The following is a 21,167-nucleotide window of genomic DNA, read 5'->3' on the forward strand; positions in this document are numbered from 1 at the left end:
CGTTGGAGCCTCCGGCTCCCGGTCTGTAAGAAGCCTGGGGCGCTCCCCTGGCGTCGGGGAGCTCCAGGCCACAGCAGGGCTCTGTGAGGGGGGCTGAGGCCCGGGCTGCCCTGCCTCCCGGGTGGGCCTGGTCTCCAGCTGGACCGACTTGGGGTGAGCCCGGCCCTCAGCTCCATGCTGGCGGCGAGGTGTGGAGGGCCTGGGGGGCAGTAGTGACCCCACGGGGACCCCGGGGCTGCTCAGGCGGGGTCGCACTGAGGCACAGCCCCCCCCACGTCCGACAAGGACCTGAGGCCTTTCCCAGACGACACAGCTGGTCAGCAGCTGGGGTTTCTGCCCAGGTTGCCCTGACCCCAGAGTCCAGCCCTGGTCTCAGCCCTGGGTCTCCGTACTGACCGTCAGCAGTCTCTGCCCCGAATGCCTGCTTTCACGTACTGTGCAGCCTGCCCGCCCCCAGAGGTGCCCCCCACGAGGCCCCCCAGGAAGGACCTGGGGCCAAGGGGACTGAAGCCACCGCACCCACAGACGCCGCCCCCAGGGAGCCCGGGGTAGGGGGTGGCGGGCAGCAGAGGCCAGCCCCACCGTGCCCTCTCACGCCTCGCCCTCCCCGCCCCTCCCGGCAGACGATGGCCTTCCAGGTGGCGGGCCCGGACCAGGCGCCGCCGGGCCGCCTGCAGCCCTTCCTGGACCCGGAGGAGGCGGAGGAGGCGGAGGATGGGCAGCTGCTGGAGCCGGAGGCCTGGCGGACCTACACGGCGCGCCGCAACGCCCTGCGGGAGTTCCTGACCTGCGACCTGAGCGCCCAGCTGCTGAAGCGCCACCATGCCCGCATGGAGCTGCTGCGCAAGTGCTCCTACCACGTGGAGATCCTGCCCAAGCACCTGGCCCTGGGCGACCAGAACCCGCTGGTGCTGCCCAGCACCGTCTTCCAGCTCGTCGACCCCTGGAAGTTCCAGCGCATGAAGAAGGTGGGCACCGCACAGACCAAGATCCAGCTGCTGCTGCTCGGGGACCTGCTGGAGCAGCTGGACCGGGGCCGCGCGGAGCTGGACGCCCTGCTGGAGTCGCCGGACCCGCGGCCCTTCCTGGCGGGCTGGGCGCTGGTGGAGCGCCGGCGGGCGGACCTGTCGGCCGTCATGGACAGCTTCCTGGCCCTGATGGTGCCGGGGCGGCTGCACATCAAGCACCGCCTGGTGTCCGACGTCGGCGCCACCAAGATCCCGCACATCCGGCTCATGCTCAGCACCAAGATGCCCGTCATGTTCGACCGCAAGGAGTCGGTGGCCCACCAGGACTGGGTGGCGCTGCGCTGGTTCGTCACGGTGCAGCCGGCCGTGCCGGAGCAGTTCGAGCTGCGCTTCAAGCTGCTGGACCCGCGGACGCAGCAGGAGCACCTGCAGCGGGGGCTCGTCCCGGTGGCCGCCTGCAGCTTCGAGGTCCACAACCTGCTGCCCAACCGCGTCTACAAGTTCACGGTCAAGAGGGCCGAGAGCTACACTCTGGTGTACGAGCCCTGGCAGGACAGCCTCACCCTGCAGACCAGGCCTCGGACGCCCGACGGGCCCGTCCCCGGCCGGCTGGGCAAGCCGGGCCGCCCCTGACCACAGCTCCCGAGAGATGATGTTTAGTCTTTAGCCGCGAATAAAGAGGAGTAGAAACACACTCACAGTCGAAGAAGCAAATCTGCTTGACGTCCCAGGGGCGGCCGCGGCCACAGGTGCATGTCCCCCGCCCGGCCCGGCCCGGCCGCCCGCCCAGGCCCCGCTGCTGCGCGGGGGGTGCCCAGGCTGGATCTTCCGGGACGGCGCACCCCTGGAGCGAGGAGCACCAGCCCTGGCATCCGGGTGCCACCGCCAGCGAGGACAGCAGCTCCCAGGGGCTCTGCCCGTCAGCCTCTCCCTGTCACCACAGCCAGCTGTGTGGCCTCAGCAAGGTGTCCCCCAGGGGGGCCCCAGCCCCAGGTCCTGCCTGCTCAGACCCCACAGGCTGGCCGGCCGGCCCAGCACTCTCCACCCCAGCTTCATCGGGGTCAGGGTGCCTGAGGCCCAAAGGACGTGTTTTTTTTTCTTTTAAAGTATTATTCATGTATTAGAGGAAGAGAAACATCAATGTGTTGTTGCCTTTCGCATGCCCCTACTGGGGACCTGGCCTGCAACCCAAGCTTGTGCCCCGACTGGGAATTGAACCAGCGACCCTTTGGTTCGCAGGCCAACACTCAGTCCGCTGAGCCACACCAGCCAGGGCTAGACGTTTTCTTTCTAAAATGGCAATAAAAGTCTTATTTTTTCTCCAAATGAAGCTGAAGTTCATCAGCACCCCCATCCTGAGGTGGGGGAGGGTCCCCAGCAAGGAGGCGTCCCAGGGACACAGGCCTGGAGCTCCTTTTGGAGGTTCGGGGTGGCCCTCCCTGCAGCCCATGGCCCCTCCCCCCAACGCCTGGTGTCCAGCCCGTGCGGGCAGCGGCCCCCTGGATGCTGCCTTGGTAGTCCGCCCTTGCCCTGCGGTGTGGTCACGTGACCCCAGGGCAGCCGGCAGCTCCCCTCCCGGGGCACACACTCACTTCCAGATGAGGGTGGTCACGTCCAGCCCCAGGGGGGCTGCACCGTGTGCCCCGGCTGTGGCTGAGGGGCACAGCGGGACCTCCGAGAACCCGGTGGCCTGGGACGGGCGGTCAGAAACAGGGAGCCCCTCCCCCACGGACAGAGCAGTGGCTTGGGGGAGGGGTCCCTGGCTCTGCTGGAAAGGCCCCAGCACCCTCCTCCCAGCTGTGGACAGGGCCCTCTGGGGCCGGTGGGGATTCGGCCAGGTGGGGTCCCCCAGCCCACGCAGCCCCTGGCCGTCCGTGCACTGGGCGTGCTGCTGTGGCCCCTGCGTGGCCATGGGGCACTGTCCTGGACATCCTGCCTGGCCCCTGCCCCTCAGACACAGGGCTGGGGGGTGGGGGCAGGGACTGGGTGGCACAGCAGTCCAAGAGAGGGGCTGCTGCCGTGGGGTTCACCCGGAGGTGCATGCAGACGCCCCAGCGGGGGCTTCCTGGTCCCGGCACCTGCAGCGGGCGGCCGGGTCTCCCGCCCTCACCCAGACTGGCGGCCGCCCAGAGGCCGCAGGTCTCGTTCTGCCAGCAGCTGCCCGGTGCCCTCTGGGCACAGCTGTCAAGGCCGGCCGGCCGCTCTGTGCCCCGCTGGCCCCAGCTGCCCTGCTGCTCCAGGCCGTCCTCTGGGCCGAGCTGCTCTCCTGCCCCCTGCACGCCCAAGTCCAGCCAGGCCCCCCGCCCCCGCGACTCCCTCCCTCTGGGCAGCCCTCCCTGGCCCCGGGCTGCTGGGGCCCAGCTCCCCGCCTGGAGGCGCCGAGGCTGCGGCAGCACAGCCCTCTGGTGGGGGGGCCCCCTGGCTCCCCCGAGGCCTCAGTGAACACGCAGGACCCAGAGGCCGGGGACCCCTTTCCCTGCGAGGTCTCTGTCTCTCTGACCACCCTGCGGCCACACCTTCCCCTGCGGGGCCCAGCCCTGGGCGGAGCGGGGCACCGGGGGCTCAGCCGCACACACGTGAGCAGCCCAGGTCGGCGCGTGTGGTGCCGGAGGTCGGCACAGGGCCTGCTGGCAGCCCCGGGGACTTCGGACTTAGACTTCGGGCCCAGACCCGCCTAAGGCCAGAGTTCAGAGTGCTGGACCGGCCCGTGCACCTGGACAGAGCCCGCGGCGGCGGCCTCTCCTCCTCTCCTCCCGCCAGGGAGGCCTCGCAGCCTCCTGCGCCCAGGCCGTCGGCCCTCAGCCGGGGGCCGTGGCCTCAGTGGCACCCGCAGCCACTGGGCAGCCCAGAGCAATGGGGAGGGCCCCTCCCGCTGCCCCGGACAGACCCCAAGACACGCAGAGGTGCCAAAGCAGAGCAGCCTTTATAATAAAATTAATGTACAATCACGTGAGATACAAAATCGGAATGTAGAGATTTGGTCTGTACAAAACTTCAGCATCAGACACACGAGATGCACACACCCGCCCCCGCCCCCGCCCGTGGCGAGGGGCCGGGCCGCCCGGGCGCAAACAGCAGTGTGCGGCGTCCCCCAGCCCGCGGGGGCAGCAGAAAATTGCACTGAGACCCAGGGACCCCGCGGGTCGAGGTAGGGGGCCAGGGGGGCCCAGGGCAGTGGGTCCGAGTGAGCCCCTGCCCGTGGGCCGAGGACCCTGTCCCCACAGAAGAGAAACCGGGTTTGGTTTCTTTCTTTCTTTCTTAGATTCTACTTATTCATGTTTAGAGAGAAGGGAAGGCAGAGAGAAAGAGAGGAGAGAAACGTCAATGTGAGGTTGCCTCTCATGCGCCCCCTACTGGGGATCTGGCCTGCAACCCAGGCATGTGCCCTGACTGGGAATTGAACCAGCAACCTGAGAACCTCGATTCTCAGGCCTGCGCTTAATCCACTGAGCCACACCAGCCAGGGCAGGTTTCTTTAAAAAGAGAAAATAAAGCTGAGTCCCATGGCTGGTGCCCGGTGGGGACGGTTGAATGGCATTGAATGGCAACCAGAGAGCTGGGGGCTCCTTGCTGACCCCAAACCCCCCAGCGACACAGCCCACCCCTGAGATGGCCCCGGTCCCCACGGTGGCAGCGAATGCAGGTCAGCCGGAAGGGTGGGGATGGACCCTCCCCCTTCCTCCCAAGTTCACGCTGCCCGCCGGGAACAGCCATGACCCCAGAAGGTGGTCACTGTGCACGGCCACGGTGGGCGTAGGGGGCCGGCAGTGACCACGGAAGGCACGAGGGGTCCCGCCGAGCGGGGCCGAGGCATCGGGTGGTGGTGGGGCAGTCCCAACCGTCCGGAGGCTGGAGGGTGCTGGGCAGCAGAGGCGGGCCCCTCAGGAAGACACGGCCGACCTCCGCCGGACCCGCACCTGGCCGACGGGCACCAGGCAGCCCTGGGCCTCGCAGAAGTCCACCAGCCGGCGCCACAGGGGGCAGCACCGCAGGAGGAGGTGGTCGCCTGCGGGAGGGGGCGGTCAGCGCTGCCCTGCAGTGCCGGCCGGCGCCCCCCCCCAGGGGCAGCCCCCCGACCCCCCCCACGGCGGCACTCACCGACGATGCAGAGCCCCTCCTGGGCCCGGGTGAGGGCCACGTTCACCTGGTTGGGGTCCACCACGAAGCCCAGGAAGCGCTTCAGCCAGCTCTTCGTGGGCCGCAGGTCCAGGTCGCCCTCGGGGCAGGAGCGGACGGTGCTCACCAGCACGTAGCGCCACTCGCTCCCTGGGGGCACGAAGGGGGGGGGCGGCGCGGTGGGTGAGGCCTCCCAGCCTCCCTGCCTCCCAGCCCGCCGGGGGCCCCACCTGGCCCGGCCCGCAGCCTCACCCTGGCTCTTGGTGATGGAGCACACGGTCAGCCCCGAGACGCCCCTCTGCACCAGGCACTTGCTGATCTCCGCGGCCTGGGCGTTGTAGGGCGTGAGGATGGCGATGTCCTTGGGGTCCACCGTCCTGTCCAGGGTCAGCTGCTTGGCGATGCGGACCTGAGGGGCGGGGGGGGCAGCCGGTGAGACGGGCCCCGGGGCCTCCCTCACCCGGCGGGGGCCACTGGCTCCCTCAGCTGCCCCGCCACCGCCGCCGGGCACTCACCACCTCCGCCACCTCGTCCAGGTTGGCCTTGGAGTTCTCGTTCCCCTCATCCGTGGACACCAGCAGGCTCTGCTCGTGGCCCTGCACGTGGCCGAAGATGATGGGGCAGCTCTCTCTGTCCACGTGGCCCAGGACGCTGGGCGGCCGCCGCAGGCCCTCCCAGGTCTTCAGCCTGTGCTCGTAGAACTCCATGGAGGGGAAGGCACAGATGTCCTTGTGCTGCGGGGGGGGCGGGGACGTGAGCCAGGCTCGGGCCCCAGGCGGAGGCCGGGTGGGCGCGGTGGGGGTGGGGGGGGGGAGAGGGCGGGGCGGCCGGCCGGCTCACCATGCGGTACTGCGTGTCCAGCATGTGGGCGTCTTTGTGGTACCTCTCGAAGAGGGACCGGTCCAGCCCCAGGCTCTGCATGTGCTCGTTCTTGACCACCGGCCGCAGCTGCTTGTGGTCCCCGAGGAGAACCACCTGCGGCGGCGACACGCAGGTGTGGCCCCGCCGCCCCGACCCCGCCGCCCCCCCACCCCAGGTCGCGTCGGCAGCGCCTGCCCGGGGGCACCCAGCCCGCACCCCCTCACCTTCTCGGCCCCCGTGAACCGGACCAGGGGGATGAGGGTCTCGGGCTCCGTGGCCATGCCCGCCTCGTCCACCAGCACCTGCCGGACCTGCAGGCCCTTGAGGCTGGCTGCGGCGGCGCAGGAGCAGGTGCACAGCACCACGCGGTGGCGGCCCAGCTCGTGCTTCCGCGCCTTCCCCAGGAGCTTCTTGTACCTGCGCGGGGAGGCCGGCCGTCACCCCGCGGCCCCCGCGCCGGGAGGCGGCCCGGGGCCCCGGCCACTTACGAAGCCAGCTCCTCCTCGGAAAGGATCGCCCCCTGCTGCAGCCGCGTGTCGAAGGCCCTGATGTCCTGCGCGTGGGGGTTGGGGGGCTGCCGGATCAGGTGGTGCAGCGTGATGCTCCTGTGGGGAGGGGCCTCCGTGAAGCCCCCCGCTGCCCAGGGGCCCACGGCAGGACCACCGACGGCCCCCCCGCCCCCTCCACGGACAGATAGACAGACGGGGGAGAGACAGACGGCCGGCGGGCTGCACCTGAGCATCGGGTTGGGCCTCCCCTCCCGAGGGGTCCTCCTGGACAGGCCCCTGCTGCTCACGCCGGGCACCGGGAACTCGGTGGCCTCCGCCTGCTCCCCGTACACGCGGAGGGGCTTCAGCTCCGCTTTCCGGCTCAGCAGCATGCCTGGGGGCCGGGGGGCGTGAGCGGCTGCCCCCCCCCGCCCCCTCCGGGCCCGGCCCTCCCGGCACAACCCCCGCCCGGCCGGCCCGGCGCACCTGCCACCACGTCCACCGACTTGTTGGAGGGGCCGCAGTACAGGACGCAGCGGGGGCCGCCGGTCGGCGGCAGCTCCTCGTTCAGCTTGTGGAACCAGAACACGATGTGGAAGCCCACCACCGTCTTCCCCGTGCCTGCGGGCGGAGCACGCGTGAGTGGACCTCCTCCCCCCCCCCCCGCCGGCCCCGGCGCCCCGGCCCCGGACGCGGCCCCACCTGGCGGGCCCTGGATGACGGTGAACGGCCTCTTCAGGGCCTCTCGGACGGCCGCATTCTGGCTGGGGTTCAGCTTGCGGCGGCTGCCGGGCATGTCGAAGGTCGGGAGCTCCAGGAACCGGCTGGGGGTCCCTGAGGGAGGCCAGGCTTCCCTGAGCTCTGCCCCGGGGCGGGCCGGGGCCAGAGGCCGGGGCTCAGGGAAGCTGGAGGGCCCCCCACCTACCTCTGCGGAGGGGCTGCTGGCCAGCAGGGTGGCGGGGAGGGTGGCGGGGCAGGGGGATGGGGTGGCCCAAGGCGATGTTGATGACCAGCTGGGAGGCGGCCTTCAGCCCACACACGGCTTCTTCCTTGCGGCTGGGGGCACGTGCGGGCAGGGGTGGACACCGGAGCTCCCGCGGGAGCCCCATCTCCCGGGGGGGGGGATCGCTGCCCCACCACCTCCCCTGCCCGGGGGAGGGGGCCCGGGGAGTTTCTGCCCCCACCCCCACCCCCCAGCCTCACCCTGGCCTCCGGCCCCCCCCTGCCCGGCAGGAGCCACTCACATGTCAGGGAGCTGCTTGGGCAGCACCTCAACGGTGAAGGAGGTGCCGGGCCTCAGCACCTCTTCCGGAACCTTCTCCATGGCCATGTGGTGCACGAAGAAGCGCACCTGCTTGGCGAACTCGCGCCGGTGGGCCGGGTCCTCCTTGTCGGGGTCCGCGCCCTCCGTCAGCCCGTGGGCCACCCAGGTGTAGGTGTCGGGGTCGATGCTCAGGACGGGGCCGAGGCCGCCGGGCCCGCGGGGCGGGGCGGGGCCAGGGCCGGCGGGGGGCGCGGCCCGCAGGCCCTCGAGCCGCAGGCAGAGGTAGCAGTGGTCGAAGTCGACGTCGATGCCGTGCTCGCGGAGGAAGGTGCCGTCCAGGCGGAAGCTGCCGCGCAGCTGCCCCCGCTCGGTGCGCGCCCGGGCCCAGGCCACGGGCACGTGCTGCAGCGTCACGGCCTCGCCCTCGGCCACGGCGCTGGTGGCCGACTCCAGCGCGCAGAAGGGCTGCCACACGCGGCGGTAGTCCTCCAGGTGGCCGAAGCTGTCCCTGCCGGCCTGCGGCGCCTGGCCGGAGAAGCACTCGCCGGGCCGCTCCACGTGCTCCAGGCAGAGGCTGAGGCCGGGCGCCACGGTCCACAGCTGCAGGGCGGGCGCCAGGACGCCCCGGTGCAGCGCCGCGCCCAGCTGCACCTGCAGCGTGTCCCCGCCGCCCAGCTCCCGGGCCACCTCCACGAAGTGCCGGCAGGCGCTCCGGGACACGCGGCCCAGCTCCCGCGGCGGCCCCTCCGCGGCGCCCTGCTCTCGCACCAGCGCGGCCGCCTCGGGCCACCGCTGCTCCTCCACCAGGGCCAGCAGCCTCTGCCACAGGCCGGCGTCCACGGGGCAGGTGTGCGGGTCCAGCAGGGCGCCGGGCAGCGGGGGGCAGGGCCCGTTCTCCCGCACGGAGTAGATGCGGCGGCGCCACTGGAGCCGCAGGCCGGGCCGGCTGGCCAGGGGCCTCGGGTGCTCGGCCAGCTGCAGGCAGCGGTAGAACACGGGGCAGGGGTCGGGCAGCGTCTCCGGGTTGGCCGGGAAGAAGAGCCTGAAGCAGCGGGCGCCCGGCTCCACGTCCACCACGAAGCCCAGCTTCTGGCGCGGCTGGGCCTTCAGCTGCGTGGCCAGGTGCAGGCTGCAGGCCCGGCGCTGGTAGCTCTGGGCGCGCCCGTGCTGGCGGTTGAAGTCCTGGCAGAGCCTGTCGATGTCCCTGGCGGAGTAGGCGGCCCCCCCCGTGGCCCAGCGCCAGCAGCGTCTGCCGCTGCAGCACCACGTCCAGGTACCTGCGGATGGGGGAGCTGGCCCAGGTGTACCACTCCACCTGCAGCGAGTAGTGGCCGGCGGGCTGCTGCTCCCCCTGGCTGGAGCGGCCGAAGACCGAGCGGCCCAGGGCCTTGCGGAAGTCCAGGCGCACGGCGGCCAGCGGCGGGTGCATGTCGTCCGTGGTGACCAGGTCGGCCAGCAGCTCGGCGTCCCGGGCCCGGGCCGCGTGCTGGACGAGCCGCCACAGGGGGGCCAGCAGGTGCAGCCGCGCGTCGGGGGGCACGCGGCCGCGCAGGTGCTGCCTCAGGTGAAGCGACAGGGGCACCAGCTCCGCGTGCTTCTCGCTGACCGCGTCCAGCTGGCGGCTGCTGGGCGTGGGCTGCCACCGCAGCGGCGTGACCGTGCGGGTGTGGGCGCTGCCCACCAGGAACTCGGCCAGCAGGCTGTTGAACTGGACCATGTACTCCTTGACCATGGCGTGGGCCGCGCGGAAGCCCAGCACGCCGTCCTCGTCCAGCTGCTCGTAGGGGCAGGCGGCCTGCAGGCGGCGCCGGCGCAGCACCCGGGCGAAGTAGCAGGCGGCCACCACGCAGGCGTCCACGCCGTCCAGGCGGGCGGGCAGCTCCTGGCCGGCCCCCGGCCGCCCCCGGATCGCCCGCTCCGCCTCCTCGTAGGACAGCTGGCGGTCGGAGCGCACCACGGAGGGCGCGAAGCGCGGGCTCTTGAGCTGGTCGCTGCCCTTCTCGAAGACCAGGAAGAGCGAGATGGCGAAGCGGTCCTGGCCGGGGAGCAGGCTGAGCACGTCGCGGCAGAAGCCGGCCGGCAGGATGGGCGTGGGCTCCCGGTTGGGGGCGTAGACCGCCAGGCCCTGCCTGCGGGCCTCCAGGTCCAGCGCCCCGTCCCTGGGCACGAAGCTGGCCACGTCGGCGATGTGCACACCCACCTCGTACCGGGGGCCCAGGTCCCGCACGCTGAGGGCGTCGTCCAGGTTGCCGGCGCCCGGGGGGTCCACGGTGAAGGTCAGGAAGCCGCGGCAGTCCTCCCGGGCGCCGGGCGCCCGGCCGAGCTCCTCGCGGAACTTCTGCAGCGCCCTGGAGACCGAGGCCGGGTCCGGCGCGGGCTCCCGGAGGCCGTACTCCAGGTCCAGGACGCGGAGGCCCTGCTCCCAGGTGGTGGCCTCGGGCAGCACCTCCAGCACGATGCCCAGCGGGTAGTAGAAGCGCTCCTGCCAGACCACGATGCGCACCCAGAAGAGCTGGCGGCGCCGGGCCTGGGCGGACAGCGGCTCGTAGGCCACCCTCTGCAGGCGGCCCCCCTGCAGGCGGTGCACGGGCACCCGCAGCGGGTCCTTCAGGTCGGCCACGAAGATCTTGGTCACGGCGCCGTCGATGGGCACCAGGAGGCGGGAGTCCCACTCGTCCATGCGACACACGAACAGCAGCTCCTGCCGCCGCCGCTTCAGCACGCCCAGCACGCGGCCCTGCGGCCGCCCCGCCGGGGCCCGCTCGCCGCCCAGCAGGCGGACCAGCACCTCGTCGCCGCTGAAGGCCATGCCGCAGTGCAGGCGGCCCCGCAGCTGGATGGGGCCGGGCCCCGCGGCGTCCAGCGGCACGGCGGTCGCGCGCTCGAAGGTCTCGGGCACGAAGGTGCAGCGGTGGTGCAGCCGCGGCTCCGCCCGCAGCAGGCCCCGCAGCGCGTCCGGCGGCAGGTTCACGTACTGCCGGGCCTGCTGCGGGGACGCCGGCCGGGCCACCGTGTCCAGCAGCCCGTCCTCCCGCACCGTCACCATCACCTTCCGGCTCTCCTCCAGCAGCTCCTGCAGGACCGAGTCCTCCGCGGCCAGCTCCCCGTCCCAGGCCCAGAAGTCGGTCTCGGGGTCCTCGGGGTCCTCGGCGTCCTCGCCGCCTGTGATCACAGCCCCCGCCGCCACGCTGGCCACGCTCCCCGTGGTCGCCGCGTCCCCCACGGCTGGGCGCCCTCCTGACCCGGACCCTGGGGCTGTGTCCCCGGCCTCTGCCTCCTGCGCGGCCCTGTCTACGGCCGCCGAGGCGCTGGCTGGGACGGCATCGCCCTCGGCTGCGGCGGGCTCCGCGGCAGGCTCCGCGGCTGCCCTCTCCGCCCGGACCGTGTCCCTGGGCGCCGCTGTCCCGGCCGCCCCTGCCGGTGGGGCCGCGGGCCGCCGGTGGCGGGCCCAGCGCTGCCTCTGCACCACGGCCTGCTCGATGTGCTCCAGCGACAGGTCCTCGGGGAAGACGCTGTGGTGCTCCACGCACTGCCGGACGAAGCTCTTCCACAGCTTGCTGCAGGCCCCGAAGGAGCAGAGGGCCACGGCGTCGCCCACCGCCACCACCTGCGACTGGGCGCGCGTCATGATGGTGTTGAGCACGCGGGCGTCCGTGAAGAACTCCAGGGCGGGGACGCCCGGGCTCTGCAGGCTGTGGCGGCTGTGCACGGTGCTCAGCACCACCGCCCGGAACTCCCGGCCTGCGGGCAGGGGCGCGGTCAGGCCGGGCCGGGCCGGGGAGGGTCGGAGGGTCCCACCCCCACCCCGATCACACACCTGGCAGGATCTCAAAGCTGCCCACAGACACCTGGCCCAGGTTCCTCCTCCTCAGCTCCTGCCGCAGCGCGCTCACCTGGAGAGACGCGGCCACATGGGCAGGGCCCTCGGGGCGCAGGGCGGGCCCCCGACAGCCACGCCCGGCCCTGGCACGGCTCACGGGGTTCGCGCCCCCACGCCCCCGGGAGAGGAATTCCTCAGCCGCTCGCACAGAAGGGGAGGCGGGGGCTGCGAGACCAGGGGGCGGGGCTTACCTGGGCGCCGTGGGACACCACGCAGATGTGTCTCTGCTCGGGGCGGCCCCAGCAGTGGGGCCAGGTGTCGTAGAGCTGCCGCACCTGCTCGACGACCTGCGCGACCTCGGCCGTGTTGAGCCAGGAGGTCAGGGACAGGTCGCGCTCCGGGTCGCCCGCCACGTGGCAGAACAGGAGCGGGTAGAGCCGGGGGTGGCGCGGGACCTTGCCGCGGGCGCGGATGGGGGTGCCCTTGGACACGTAGAAGTGCCGGGAGACGAAGGCGATGATGGCCTCCGTGGAGCGGTAGTTCTCGTGGAAGATGAGGCGGCCGCGCTGGGCGGCCTCGTGCGCCTGCTGCTGCTGGTACAGCTGGAACAGGCGGTACAGCAGCGTGTGGCCGGCCGCCTGCGCCCGGGCCACGCTGAAGAGCCGGGGCGTGACCTGCATGTGGTCCCCGGCCAGCACCACGCGGGTGCCGGGCAGGGCATAGCGCAGCGGCGTGAGCGCCTCGCACTCCAGCATCTGGGCGGCCTCGTCCAGCAGGATGTGCGAGAAGAAGCCGGCCGGCACCCGGAGCTCCCGCGCCTGGGAGGTGGTGGCCACCACGATGCGGTGCCGCTCCAGCTCGGCCCGCGTGGGCGGGCGGAAGGCCCGGCGGTCCTCGGTCAGGCAGCAGTACCGCAGCGTGACGGCGTCCGTCTGGCTGGGCGGCCGGTCGGTGTACATCACCCGCAGCGGCGCGGCCTCGGGGTGGCCGCTCGCCACGTAGCTGTGGAAGTGCTCCTGGATGTAGATGTCGGCCGCGCTGCGGGGCGGGAGGGCGTGCGGGGGCTCGGCGGCTGCCTGCTGTGTGCCCGCCCCCCCGGAGGCCGGCCGGGACCTCCAGCCAGGCAGACGGACGCAGCCCGCCCTGACCGAGCCCACAGCCGTGTCTCTCTGAAAACGAGGGCGGAGCCCTGCCCCCTGCCCAGGACCCCCCACACGGGGCCTCTGTGGGGCACCCCAGCCCCACACCCGGACAGCGGCCCAAGGATCAGACCGACTGGGAGTCGCCCCGGAGGGGGGCGCAGGGCAGCCCGGCCCAGGCTCCGCCCTGCCGATGGCCCGGGCCCGTCTGTCCTAGATCGAGGCTAGCACGCGGGCCTCCAGCGAACCCGGGGCCCGGCCGGCGCCCGGGGCCCAGGCCCCCTCCTTCCCGTGGGGGGCACCACCACCGCCACGGCGCCGGCCCGGCCCAGGCGGCGGGGCTCACCTGTTGGTGTGGGTGCAGATGAGCACCTTGGCGTGCGGCTGGCGGATGACCTCCAGGGCGGCCGTGGCCAGCGTGTAGGTCTTGCCGGTGCCGAAGGGGCCGTAGATGAGCAGAGGGGCGACCGGCCGCGCACCCCCGGGGCTGCCGCCCACTATGAACTCGACGGCCAGCCGCTGCTTGCGGTTGCCGTGCAGGGCAGACAGGCCGGGCGGCGGGAGGGGCAGAGTGCAGGCCCGCAGGTCCGGCACCACCAGGCGCTCCTCCGGCAGCGCGTCCACCGCCTCGTGCCACAGGCGGAAGGTCAGCGGGTCGACCTGGAACTGCACCTCCAGCTCGGGGCTGGCCTCGGCGTGCAGCCCCAGGGCCTTGCAGCAGGCGGCCGGCAGCAGCAGCCACCGCACCTGCTCCGAGCTGGCCCGGGGCTCCAGCTGCACCTCGAACACCGTGTTGTCGGGCGCGGGCACGGGGGCCACCAGGGCTGTGCTGACCGCCCGGGCCAGCAGGAAGCCCTGGTCGGTGTCTGGGGCCAGGGAGGCGGGGATGGGGACCTCCCCGTAGAGGGCTCCCGGCGGGGCGAACAGCATGCCCAGGGCTGGCGTCTCCAGGGACTTCTTCAGGGACACGGAGCAGCGGAGGTTCAGCCTGGGGGGGGGGTGGTCGCAGGTTAGCTGACCACCGCCGCGTTCTGCGGCCAGCCCGCCCGGCCCCCCTGCACGGCCACCTGCCCGCCGGCCCCCCACGCACTTGGCCACCAGCTGCTGCTGCGCAGCCTCCTCCTCGTAGAGAAACTGGTGCATCCTCTGCCGGTAGTTGGCACAGGACAGGGGCCCCGGGGCCGGGCCGCCGCGGTGGAACTCCACAGCCAGGTCTGGTGCCTTGTACTTGGCCATCAGGGCCGCGTGCTCCGCCGGGCGCTCCACGCCAGGGACCACGCGACGGTTGCCGGTGTGCCAGCGCTCCAGCTCTTCGCGGGGGCTGGGTGCCGGGCCGGCCCCCGGGAGCGACTCCTGGCCCAGCTGCAGCTCCAGCCGCTGCAGCAGAGCCGGCCGGCGGCCGAAGTCGAGCACCAGCCACTGCTCGTAGACGCCGAAGGAGGCGGCCTGCACGCGCACCCCCACCCGGAAGGCGGCGGGGGGGCCGCCCGGCACACAGAAACGCTCGCCCTGGGCGTACACCTGGCCCGGCGGCAGGCAGGGGGCCTCCAGCGAGAAGTCGGCCCCCGGCTCCTGCTTGAGCAGAGCCACGTGCTGCAGGGGCTCCTGCGGAGGAGGGGCGGGTCGGTGCGGCGGCCCGGGCCCTCGCGGACCCTCCCCGGAGCCCCCCAGCCCTCGCGGGCTCTCCGCCAGCTGGGGTCCCAGGGCCTGCCCGGGGGGGGGGGGTGGCGGCGTGGATGCTGAGCGGGGGGTGGGCAGCATTGGGTCCGGAGCTCCTGGCGGTAACCAGCCCGGCCCCTCGCTCCCCGCCAGACACCCCGCGACCCCATGCCACGGGCCCCGGCAGGGGACAGTGCAAGAAGCCGCTCACCTCCGAGTGGACGACGAATGTCCAGCTATGCTGCGTCTTCTTCTCGGGGGCCCGGTGCACCAGGGGCTGGTCGCAGGTGAGCGCCACGCCGGCCACCGTCTCCGCCAGCTGGGCGAGGGGGCCGGGTGGTCAGCAGGTGGGCCCCGGCCCCAGCCCACGCCCACCCCGGCCCTCGGGAGGCCCGCTCACCACCAGGATCTCCTCACTGCTGCTCTGGTACTCAGCCAGCAGCCGCTCCCGGTAGGGCATCAGCCCCTCCTGAAAGGCCGCCTGCTCCCGCTGCTCCACCATGCGCGCCCGCCGCCGCCACTCCTGCAGCTCCTGCTCCGAGTGCGCCTTGGTGCACACGGCGCCGTACTCACAGAGGTCCGGCCTGCGGGGGGAGGTCAGAGGCCGCGGGGGAGGCCCTTCAGCCCAGGCTGGCACGAGCCCCCTCTGCGGGCCTCCCTTGCCCGCCTGAGGCGGACGGGGCCGAAGCCTGTCACAGAGAGGCGCCACGCACGGAGCCCCCCGCGCCCACAGCAGGTGTGCGGGCCCCTCTCGGACGCCCCCCTCCCGGAGCCCTGCCCCCCGGCCCCACCTGGGGCAGAGCTCGAAGGCGGAGAGCCCCGCGGGCGGGCTGCGGTGCTGCCACACCACGGTCTGGTCCAGGGCCACCATCCTCATGTGCTCCTGCGAGGAGCAGTGGTTCTCGAAGGCCTCCCGGGAGGGGCAGGTGACCAGGCAGGCGCTACAGTACAGCTGGGCAGCGGGGGTCCCGCTGCGGGGGGCCGGGGGCGCGAGCAGGTCGGGCCGCCGCAGCCCGTGCTGCTGCTCGGCCTCCCACACGGCCATCTCCACGGCGCTGTGGGCGAACAGGCAGCGGGACGCGCCGTGCCGGCACGGCAGCCCGCCCTCCACGTACCGGCAGTAGGCCAGCGGGTGGCGCCGGGGCAGGGGCCGCACCTCCACCACCTGCCACTTGTGCTGGCCCTCAGAGCTCACGTGGGCCAGGGTCACAGGGCAGCGGCCGTGCCTGGGGCAGCGCCCCTCGGGGTCCACGGGGCAGAGGCGTGGGGGGCGGTGCCGGAAGCAGTGGCAGCAGAGCAGCTGGAAGCGGCCACCGAACTCCTCGCGGATGGTGTCGGCGGGGCTGCAGGGCTCGCGCGTGGCCCCACCGCCCTGCACGGCCGCCTTCAGCCACAGCCGGTGGGTGTTGTGCTCCAGCTCGAAGGTCCAGACCAGCGCCTCCTCGTGGCTGCGCGCGAAGGTGCACCAGTTTAGGTGCCGCCGGCAGCCCTGCCCCCGGCGATAGTAGCGGCAGACCTGGTACCGGACCGGCCGTGGGAAGCTGGGCCTGCGGCCCACCTCGCGCCAGACCCCAGTCTTGGGGGCTTGCTTGAAGCGGGCCAGCAGGACCTCACGGGAGCAGCGGTGCTCGAGCCGGAGCAGGTGGTAGGTGCTCTCGTCCAGGCGCTGGGCGCAGCGGGAGCAGCCCAGGCACAGGTCCAGCCGGGCGTACAGCCGGGCCAGCGGGGGCTCTCTGGTGGCCGCGGGGACGGTGGGCGAAGGCCCGGGCGCCGGGGACCCCATGTCTGACGCTGGCCTGGCCCTGCCACGTGGCGCTCAGGGCTCGCCGGCTCCGCGGGTCCTCTGGGGCCGAAGCAGCCAAGTGCACGGTTCGGTGAGGCCACCCCCGCCTGCGGGGGGCGGGGTGGGGGGGCTCAGGTGTGGGGCCTCTCCCTCAGCAAGGGGCCGAGGAAACGAAGCAGGCGGAGAATTCTGGCCACGGGACAGAAGTAGAGGGCTGTTAGGTCTAAGAGGGCTGGCCCGCTGACCTTGACCCAGCCTAGGCCCCTCCCTTTCTGAAGGGTCTCTGGGCCCTGCTCAGGAGGAGCCGGCCGGCTGCAGCGGGGGGCCGGGTGGGGGGAGCGGCCCCTGCAGCAGGAGCCCTGGAGGCCCAGGGCATTGTCAGCCGCGCCCCCGCCCCCTCCTGGGCCCTTGCGCTCAAGGCCCTGGAGCCCCATCTCCTGGCTGGGCTGGAGGCACAGCACCCTGGCCCAGGGAAGGGACAGTCGGCTCTGGAGCGGTGCCCCCCACGCCTGTCTGCAGGGGCCTGACTGGTGTCACTCCGTCCAGGGAGGCGGGGGAGGCCCCGGCTGGCAGACCTGCGCGGGGCAGGGGCAGGGGCCGGGGGAGCCGGCAGGCCATCTGCATCGGCTCCCCGGGGGCCTGGGGTTTCCCAGGGGGAGCCCCAAATCAGAGGACCGAGCAGGCTCCTAGCAACACTGCTGCTTCCTCCGAAGGGAACTTCGAGGGGAAACTCTGGCGACACGAAGATGAGGCTTGGAAGGAAGTGACTGGGGGTCAGCCGGGAGTCAAGCGCCCGCCGGCTCCGAAGTGGAAACTTGAGTCCGCCCCCCGCACCCCCGCCCCCTCGGAGGGGCCGGTCGAGACCCCAGGCGGATTTTCGGAAACCGGGGCAGCGGCAGCGGGTGGGGCGGGGCCAAAGCGTTGGGACCTTGTGGTCCAGCGATCGCCCAGCCGCCCCCCGCCCCCTCCCCCCGCCCGGCACCCGGGAGGAAGCTGCGCTGCTGTGGGCTGGGGTCCCGGCTGCGTCCCCATCCCCGCGGCTGCCTCGGGGTGCCCGGGCGAGGCCCCCGCCGCCCAGCACCGCCGCCCCCGCCCGGGTCCCAGCCGCCCGCCCCCCGCACCGGGCCCAGGGCGCCGCCTCCGCACGGAGACCCCGCATCCCTGCACTTACCCCCTATCTGGCCGCGCCCGCCGCGCGATCACTTTCGATTCTGCCCCCGGGTGACTCAAACCTCTGACGCCCGAGCGCGGAAATTACCTCACTGCCCCCGCCCCGCCCCCACCCCGCCCCCCTGGAGCCGCCCCGCCCGCGGCCGCCCTGCCCGCCCCCCAGGGCCCGGGATTCGAACCCGCGCCCCGAGGCGGGCGCGCCCGGGAGCCGGCGCCTGGCGGGAGGGGGCGCCGCGCCGGCCGCGGCGGGTGGCCGGGTGCCCGCGGGAGGGGCGCGATCCGAGCCGGGGGCGGCCCCCGCCCGACAGCCCCACCCCCTGGGAGGCACCGGCCAGTCTGGGCCCTCGGGGACCTGTCCTGCTACCTGGGAGGCTGCTGCCTGGGGAGATTCTTCCTACCTGGGGAGGCCCTGAGGCTGTGTACGAGCCTCAGGCACTGGGACGGCGTCTGGGCTGACAGCACCCCCCCCCCTCCCCCCGCCTCTGCACGGCAGGGAGAGCTGCGCAGCCCCCAGCAGCCGGGGTGTATTTGATGCCCCCCCCCACCCCGGCTTTCCTGTGCACCGGCCACCCTCACCCACTCGAGAAAACGGGGCACCCTGGTCACCGGCAAGGCTCAGCATCTCGCTGGTGGCAAAGCACCAGCCCCTACCGTTGCGCACAGGACCCCAGGGAGGCCCCCCCCCCCGAGACTCACATTGTCACACGGTCCAGCCCCTTGAACCCTGAACCGGACGACCCGTGTGACCGGCAGAGTCGGACCCCACACTGTGCAGCCTTCCGGCCCTGTGGGTGCCGGCCCAGCAGGCCGCAGACCTGAGGCCTCCCGCCCCGAGCCAGCCCCGCTGCGGGTGCCTGAGAGGGGGTGCAGGCAGGGCCCCTTGGGACACCCGCTGGACCGCACCCTCGCGGAAGAGCCCGGGCCACGCCCCCCCTCCTCCAAGCCTCTCCCAACCTGAGGTCACGGATGTTGATTATTGTTTTAAGCCACCAAGCTCGGGGCGGGGGGGGGGGGGTTCTCACGCGGCCCTGAATAATGGGGGCGGCGAGACGGTCCCTGGAAGAAGACAGGCACCTGCACCCCCACCCAAGGTCAGCTTCCTATCGGGAAGGACAAAATGGAAGCTTCCCGGCCAGGCCAGGAGCTGCGCAAGGCACATCGCGCACAGTCGGGCCTGCGGCCGCCGCACCAAAGAGAGGAAAACGCTGGATAAATAAATACCGGCCGCAACAAAGAGCCGGCGGAGAGCGGCACGAGAAACGCGCAGGAAGGCGGAACGTTCCGAGGCGCGCAGCCGAGCCCCAGGGAGCAGGGAAGGAGGCCCGTGCCCCTCCGCCGGGACCTCGCTTCACACGGAGACGGCGATTTGGGGCGATGGCGTATTTCTGCGGTGAATAATGCGCGGTTTCTGCCCAAGTTTTTGAGGGAAAAGTAAAGGTGCATATGATACATGGGTAGTACTAACTCTGTGTCTACATACCGTCAAACAAAAGATTTTTCTTTTCCTGAAAGTTTGGGCCAAAAACGTGGGTGTGCATTACACACGGCGAAATATGGCATCCCGAAATTTATTTCAGAAAGGCATTTTTTTTCCGTAGGAATAGGGGGGGAGAAGAGATCCTAAAATCTATCTTGAACTACGAAAGACCCCGAATAGTAGTCAAAGCAATTCGGGAGGAGGAGGAGCCAGGCTGGAGGAGGAGGAGCCAGGCTGGAGGAGGCGGGGCCAGGCTGGAGGAGGCGGGGCCAGGCTGCAGGCCTCCCGCCTCCTGGGCCGCTGTGTCGCAAAGTTATCCTCATCAGAGCCGCGGGTCCCTGCCCGTGGGCCCGGCTGCAGAAACCAGAAATAAACCCGCACATGCACAGTCCACAAATTTCTGACCCGGCGCCACGAACGCACGGCGGGGAAAAGGCAGGGTCCTCCGTGGCCGGCGGCGGGAGAAGGAAACAGGACCCCCCCCTTCCCGTCTCACCCCACCCCCCAGACCCACTCCAGAGGGGTCAGAGGCTGGAGTGTGAGGCCTGACACTGCCACACTCCTGGAAGTCAACGGGGAGAGAGGGCCTCGGTGCTGGCCCAGGTGGAGGAGCCCCTGGACCCCGCTCCGAAAGCAGGGCCATGCGCGAGGGCCACCCACGGAGTCCGCCGGTGGGTGGACAGGCAACCTGCCGGGCGAACGGCACCGAACCCTGCGTCTCAGGGGGAGCCGGCATCTAGCGCAGAGACAGGACTCAGTGACGAAAAGAAACAAAGGATCCCAGTCCAGAACGACAGCTTTCCAAAGACCACACACCGGGGGCCGACAGGGGCAGGGAGAGATGCTCAAGGCCGCTAATCCGCAGGGGATGCAAACAGACACCACCAGGAGCCCTGACCGGTGGGTGTGGCTCAGTGGGCGGGGCGTCGTCCCACAAAACAAAGGGGCGCCAGTTCCAGTCCTGGTCACGGCACAGACCTGGGTTTCGGGTTTGGTCCCAGTCAGGGAGCGTGCGAGAGGCAGCCGATCGATGATTCTCTCTCACATGGATGTTTCTTTCCCTCTCTTCCTCCCTTCCTTCCTTCCCTCCCTCTCTAAACATAAATAAATAAAAACTTAAAAATAAAACCCACAATGAGATATCGCCTCGCACCGGTCAGAATGGCCGTCATCAAAAAAACACGGACAACCAGGGCTGGCGAGGCCGTGGCGGGAAGGAACCCCCGTGTCCTGTTGGCGACGACGTGGACTGTGGTGGCCGCGGTGGAAAGCAGTGTGGAGGGTCCTCGAGAAAAAATAAAAATAAATAGGACGACCTCACGACCCAGCGATGCCACTCCTGGGAGTTTATGCGCATGGAAGTGAAGCAGGGCCGGCCGGCCGGCCGCAGCCCCGGGTCACCGCAGCGCCCTCGCAGAAGCCGGGGTGCGAGGCCGCCCGGAGGCCACCGGATAAACGAGTAATCGGGGTGTCACGCCCACGCGGGCCGGGGGCTGTCTCGGCCCCGAGAAGGAAGGAGAGCCTGCCGTTCGCACGGTGCGGGTGGGCCTGGGTGGGCTAGGTGAGCCCCCCAGGCCGAACCGAACGGCCGCTGCGGGAGGTCACTCCCGCTCGGAACCCGCGGGAGCCCGGTGGGTGGACACGGAGGCCCGGGCAGCAGAGGCAGCAGCCGGGCACGGGGCGCTGTCTCCGACATGAACCTGAGACCAGAAGAGCCGTGGGCCGCACGGCAAGGGCCCAGAAGATCACGTGTCGGGAACCTCAGCCTCGCCGACAGACGAGACCCCGGACAGGGGTGGCGGCCGGCTCAGGGGGGGCCAGGGTGACGGCGCCAACCCCCGCGTCGTGCTCGCCGACCCTGCACGCTGCCGCGTGACGGTCACACGTCCACCAGCGGGTTCGGGAAGCAGAGGAGGAGTGACAGAGGAGGCCCGCCTCTGCGAGGACTCACACAGACGCCGTGCGGGGGTGCAGGGGTACAGGGGTGCAGAGGTGCGGGGTCGGGACGCAGGAGGGCCTGGGGCGGACCAGGCCTCGGGGTGGGGCTGTGGCGGCATGGGTGGGGGGAGTCCAAAGACGGGCGCTTCGGGCCCCTGGGGAGAGGCGGGCCGTCCCAGGGGCCCTGTCAGAACCGCTTCGGTCCAACGACCCTGTCGCGGCGACGGGCCGGCGCCTGGAACCGGCTGCGCAGCAGAGGGGTCAGCCCCGACCCCTCGCACGGCACGAAGCAGCAGACCGGTCAAGGGTGGAGACAGAAAGCAAAGTAAGCAAAGTCGACCACAGACCTGGGGGAGCCCCGGCGGGCGTGGGGGGCGTGTGTGGGCCGTGTCGGGGTGGGGGGCTCGCTGAGGGCCCCCCTCCAAAGGCCCCCTGCCGGAGGCCCCGCGCTCACCTACCTGCTGGGTCTCGATCCCAGGCTGGC

General features: G+C 71.9%; 2 protein-coding genes across 2 annotated transcripts; one reads left to right on the forward strand and one right to left on the reverse strand.

The window, feature by feature from the left end:
* The first annotated feature begins 589 nt into the window (after positions 1 to 589).
* Positions 590 to 1,712, forward strand: FNDC11 (fibronectin type III domain containing 11). Its single transcript, XM_028525038.2, has one exon. The coding sequence runs from the start codon at positions 627 to 629 to the stop codon at positions 1,599 to 1,601; it is 975 nt and encodes a 324-aa protein (XP_028380839.1). The 5' UTR covers positions 590 to 626; the 3' UTR covers positions 1,602 to 1,712.
* A 2,679-nt stretch (positions 1,713 to 4,391) lies between these two features.
* On the reverse strand, positions 4,392 to 16,411 carry HELZ2 (helicase with zinc finger 2). The gene is given in 20 exon segments (XM_028525041.2): positions 4,392 to 4,974; positions 5,067 to 5,234; positions 5,337 to 5,493; positions 5,600 to 5,818; positions 5,925 to 6,059; positions 6,170 to 6,362; positions 6,434 to 6,550; positions 6,680 to 6,827; positions 6,920 to 7,054; positions 7,136 to 7,267; positions 7,359 to 7,489; positions 7,678 to 8,924; positions 8,926 to 11,438; positions 11,515 to 11,590; positions 11,769 to 12,555; positions 13,003 to 13,644; positions 13,747 to 14,261; positions 14,527 to 14,634; positions 14,716 to 14,899; positions 15,107 to 16,411. Coding segments are annotated over 20 exon segments (8,724 nt in total). The 5' UTR covers positions 16,099 to 16,411; the 3' UTR covers positions 4,392 to 4,849.
* Positions 16,412 to 21,167: the final 4,756 nt, after the last annotated feature.

The sequence above is a fragment of the Phyllostomus discolor genome, chromosome 9, assembly GCF_004126475.2.
Source record: "Phyllostomus discolor isolate MPI-MPIP mPhyDis1 chromosome 9, mPhyDis1.pri.v3, whole genome shotgun sequence".
NCBI lineage: Eukaryota > Metazoa > Chordata > Mammalia > Chiroptera > Phyllostomidae > Phyllostomus > Phyllostomus discolor.

What these genes read in the sequence shown, in the direction of transcription:
- FNDC11 (XM_028525038.2), top strand. Translation starts at nt 627, where the DNA reads ATGGCCTTCCAGGTGGCGGGCCCGGACCAGGCGCCGCCGGGCCGCCTG.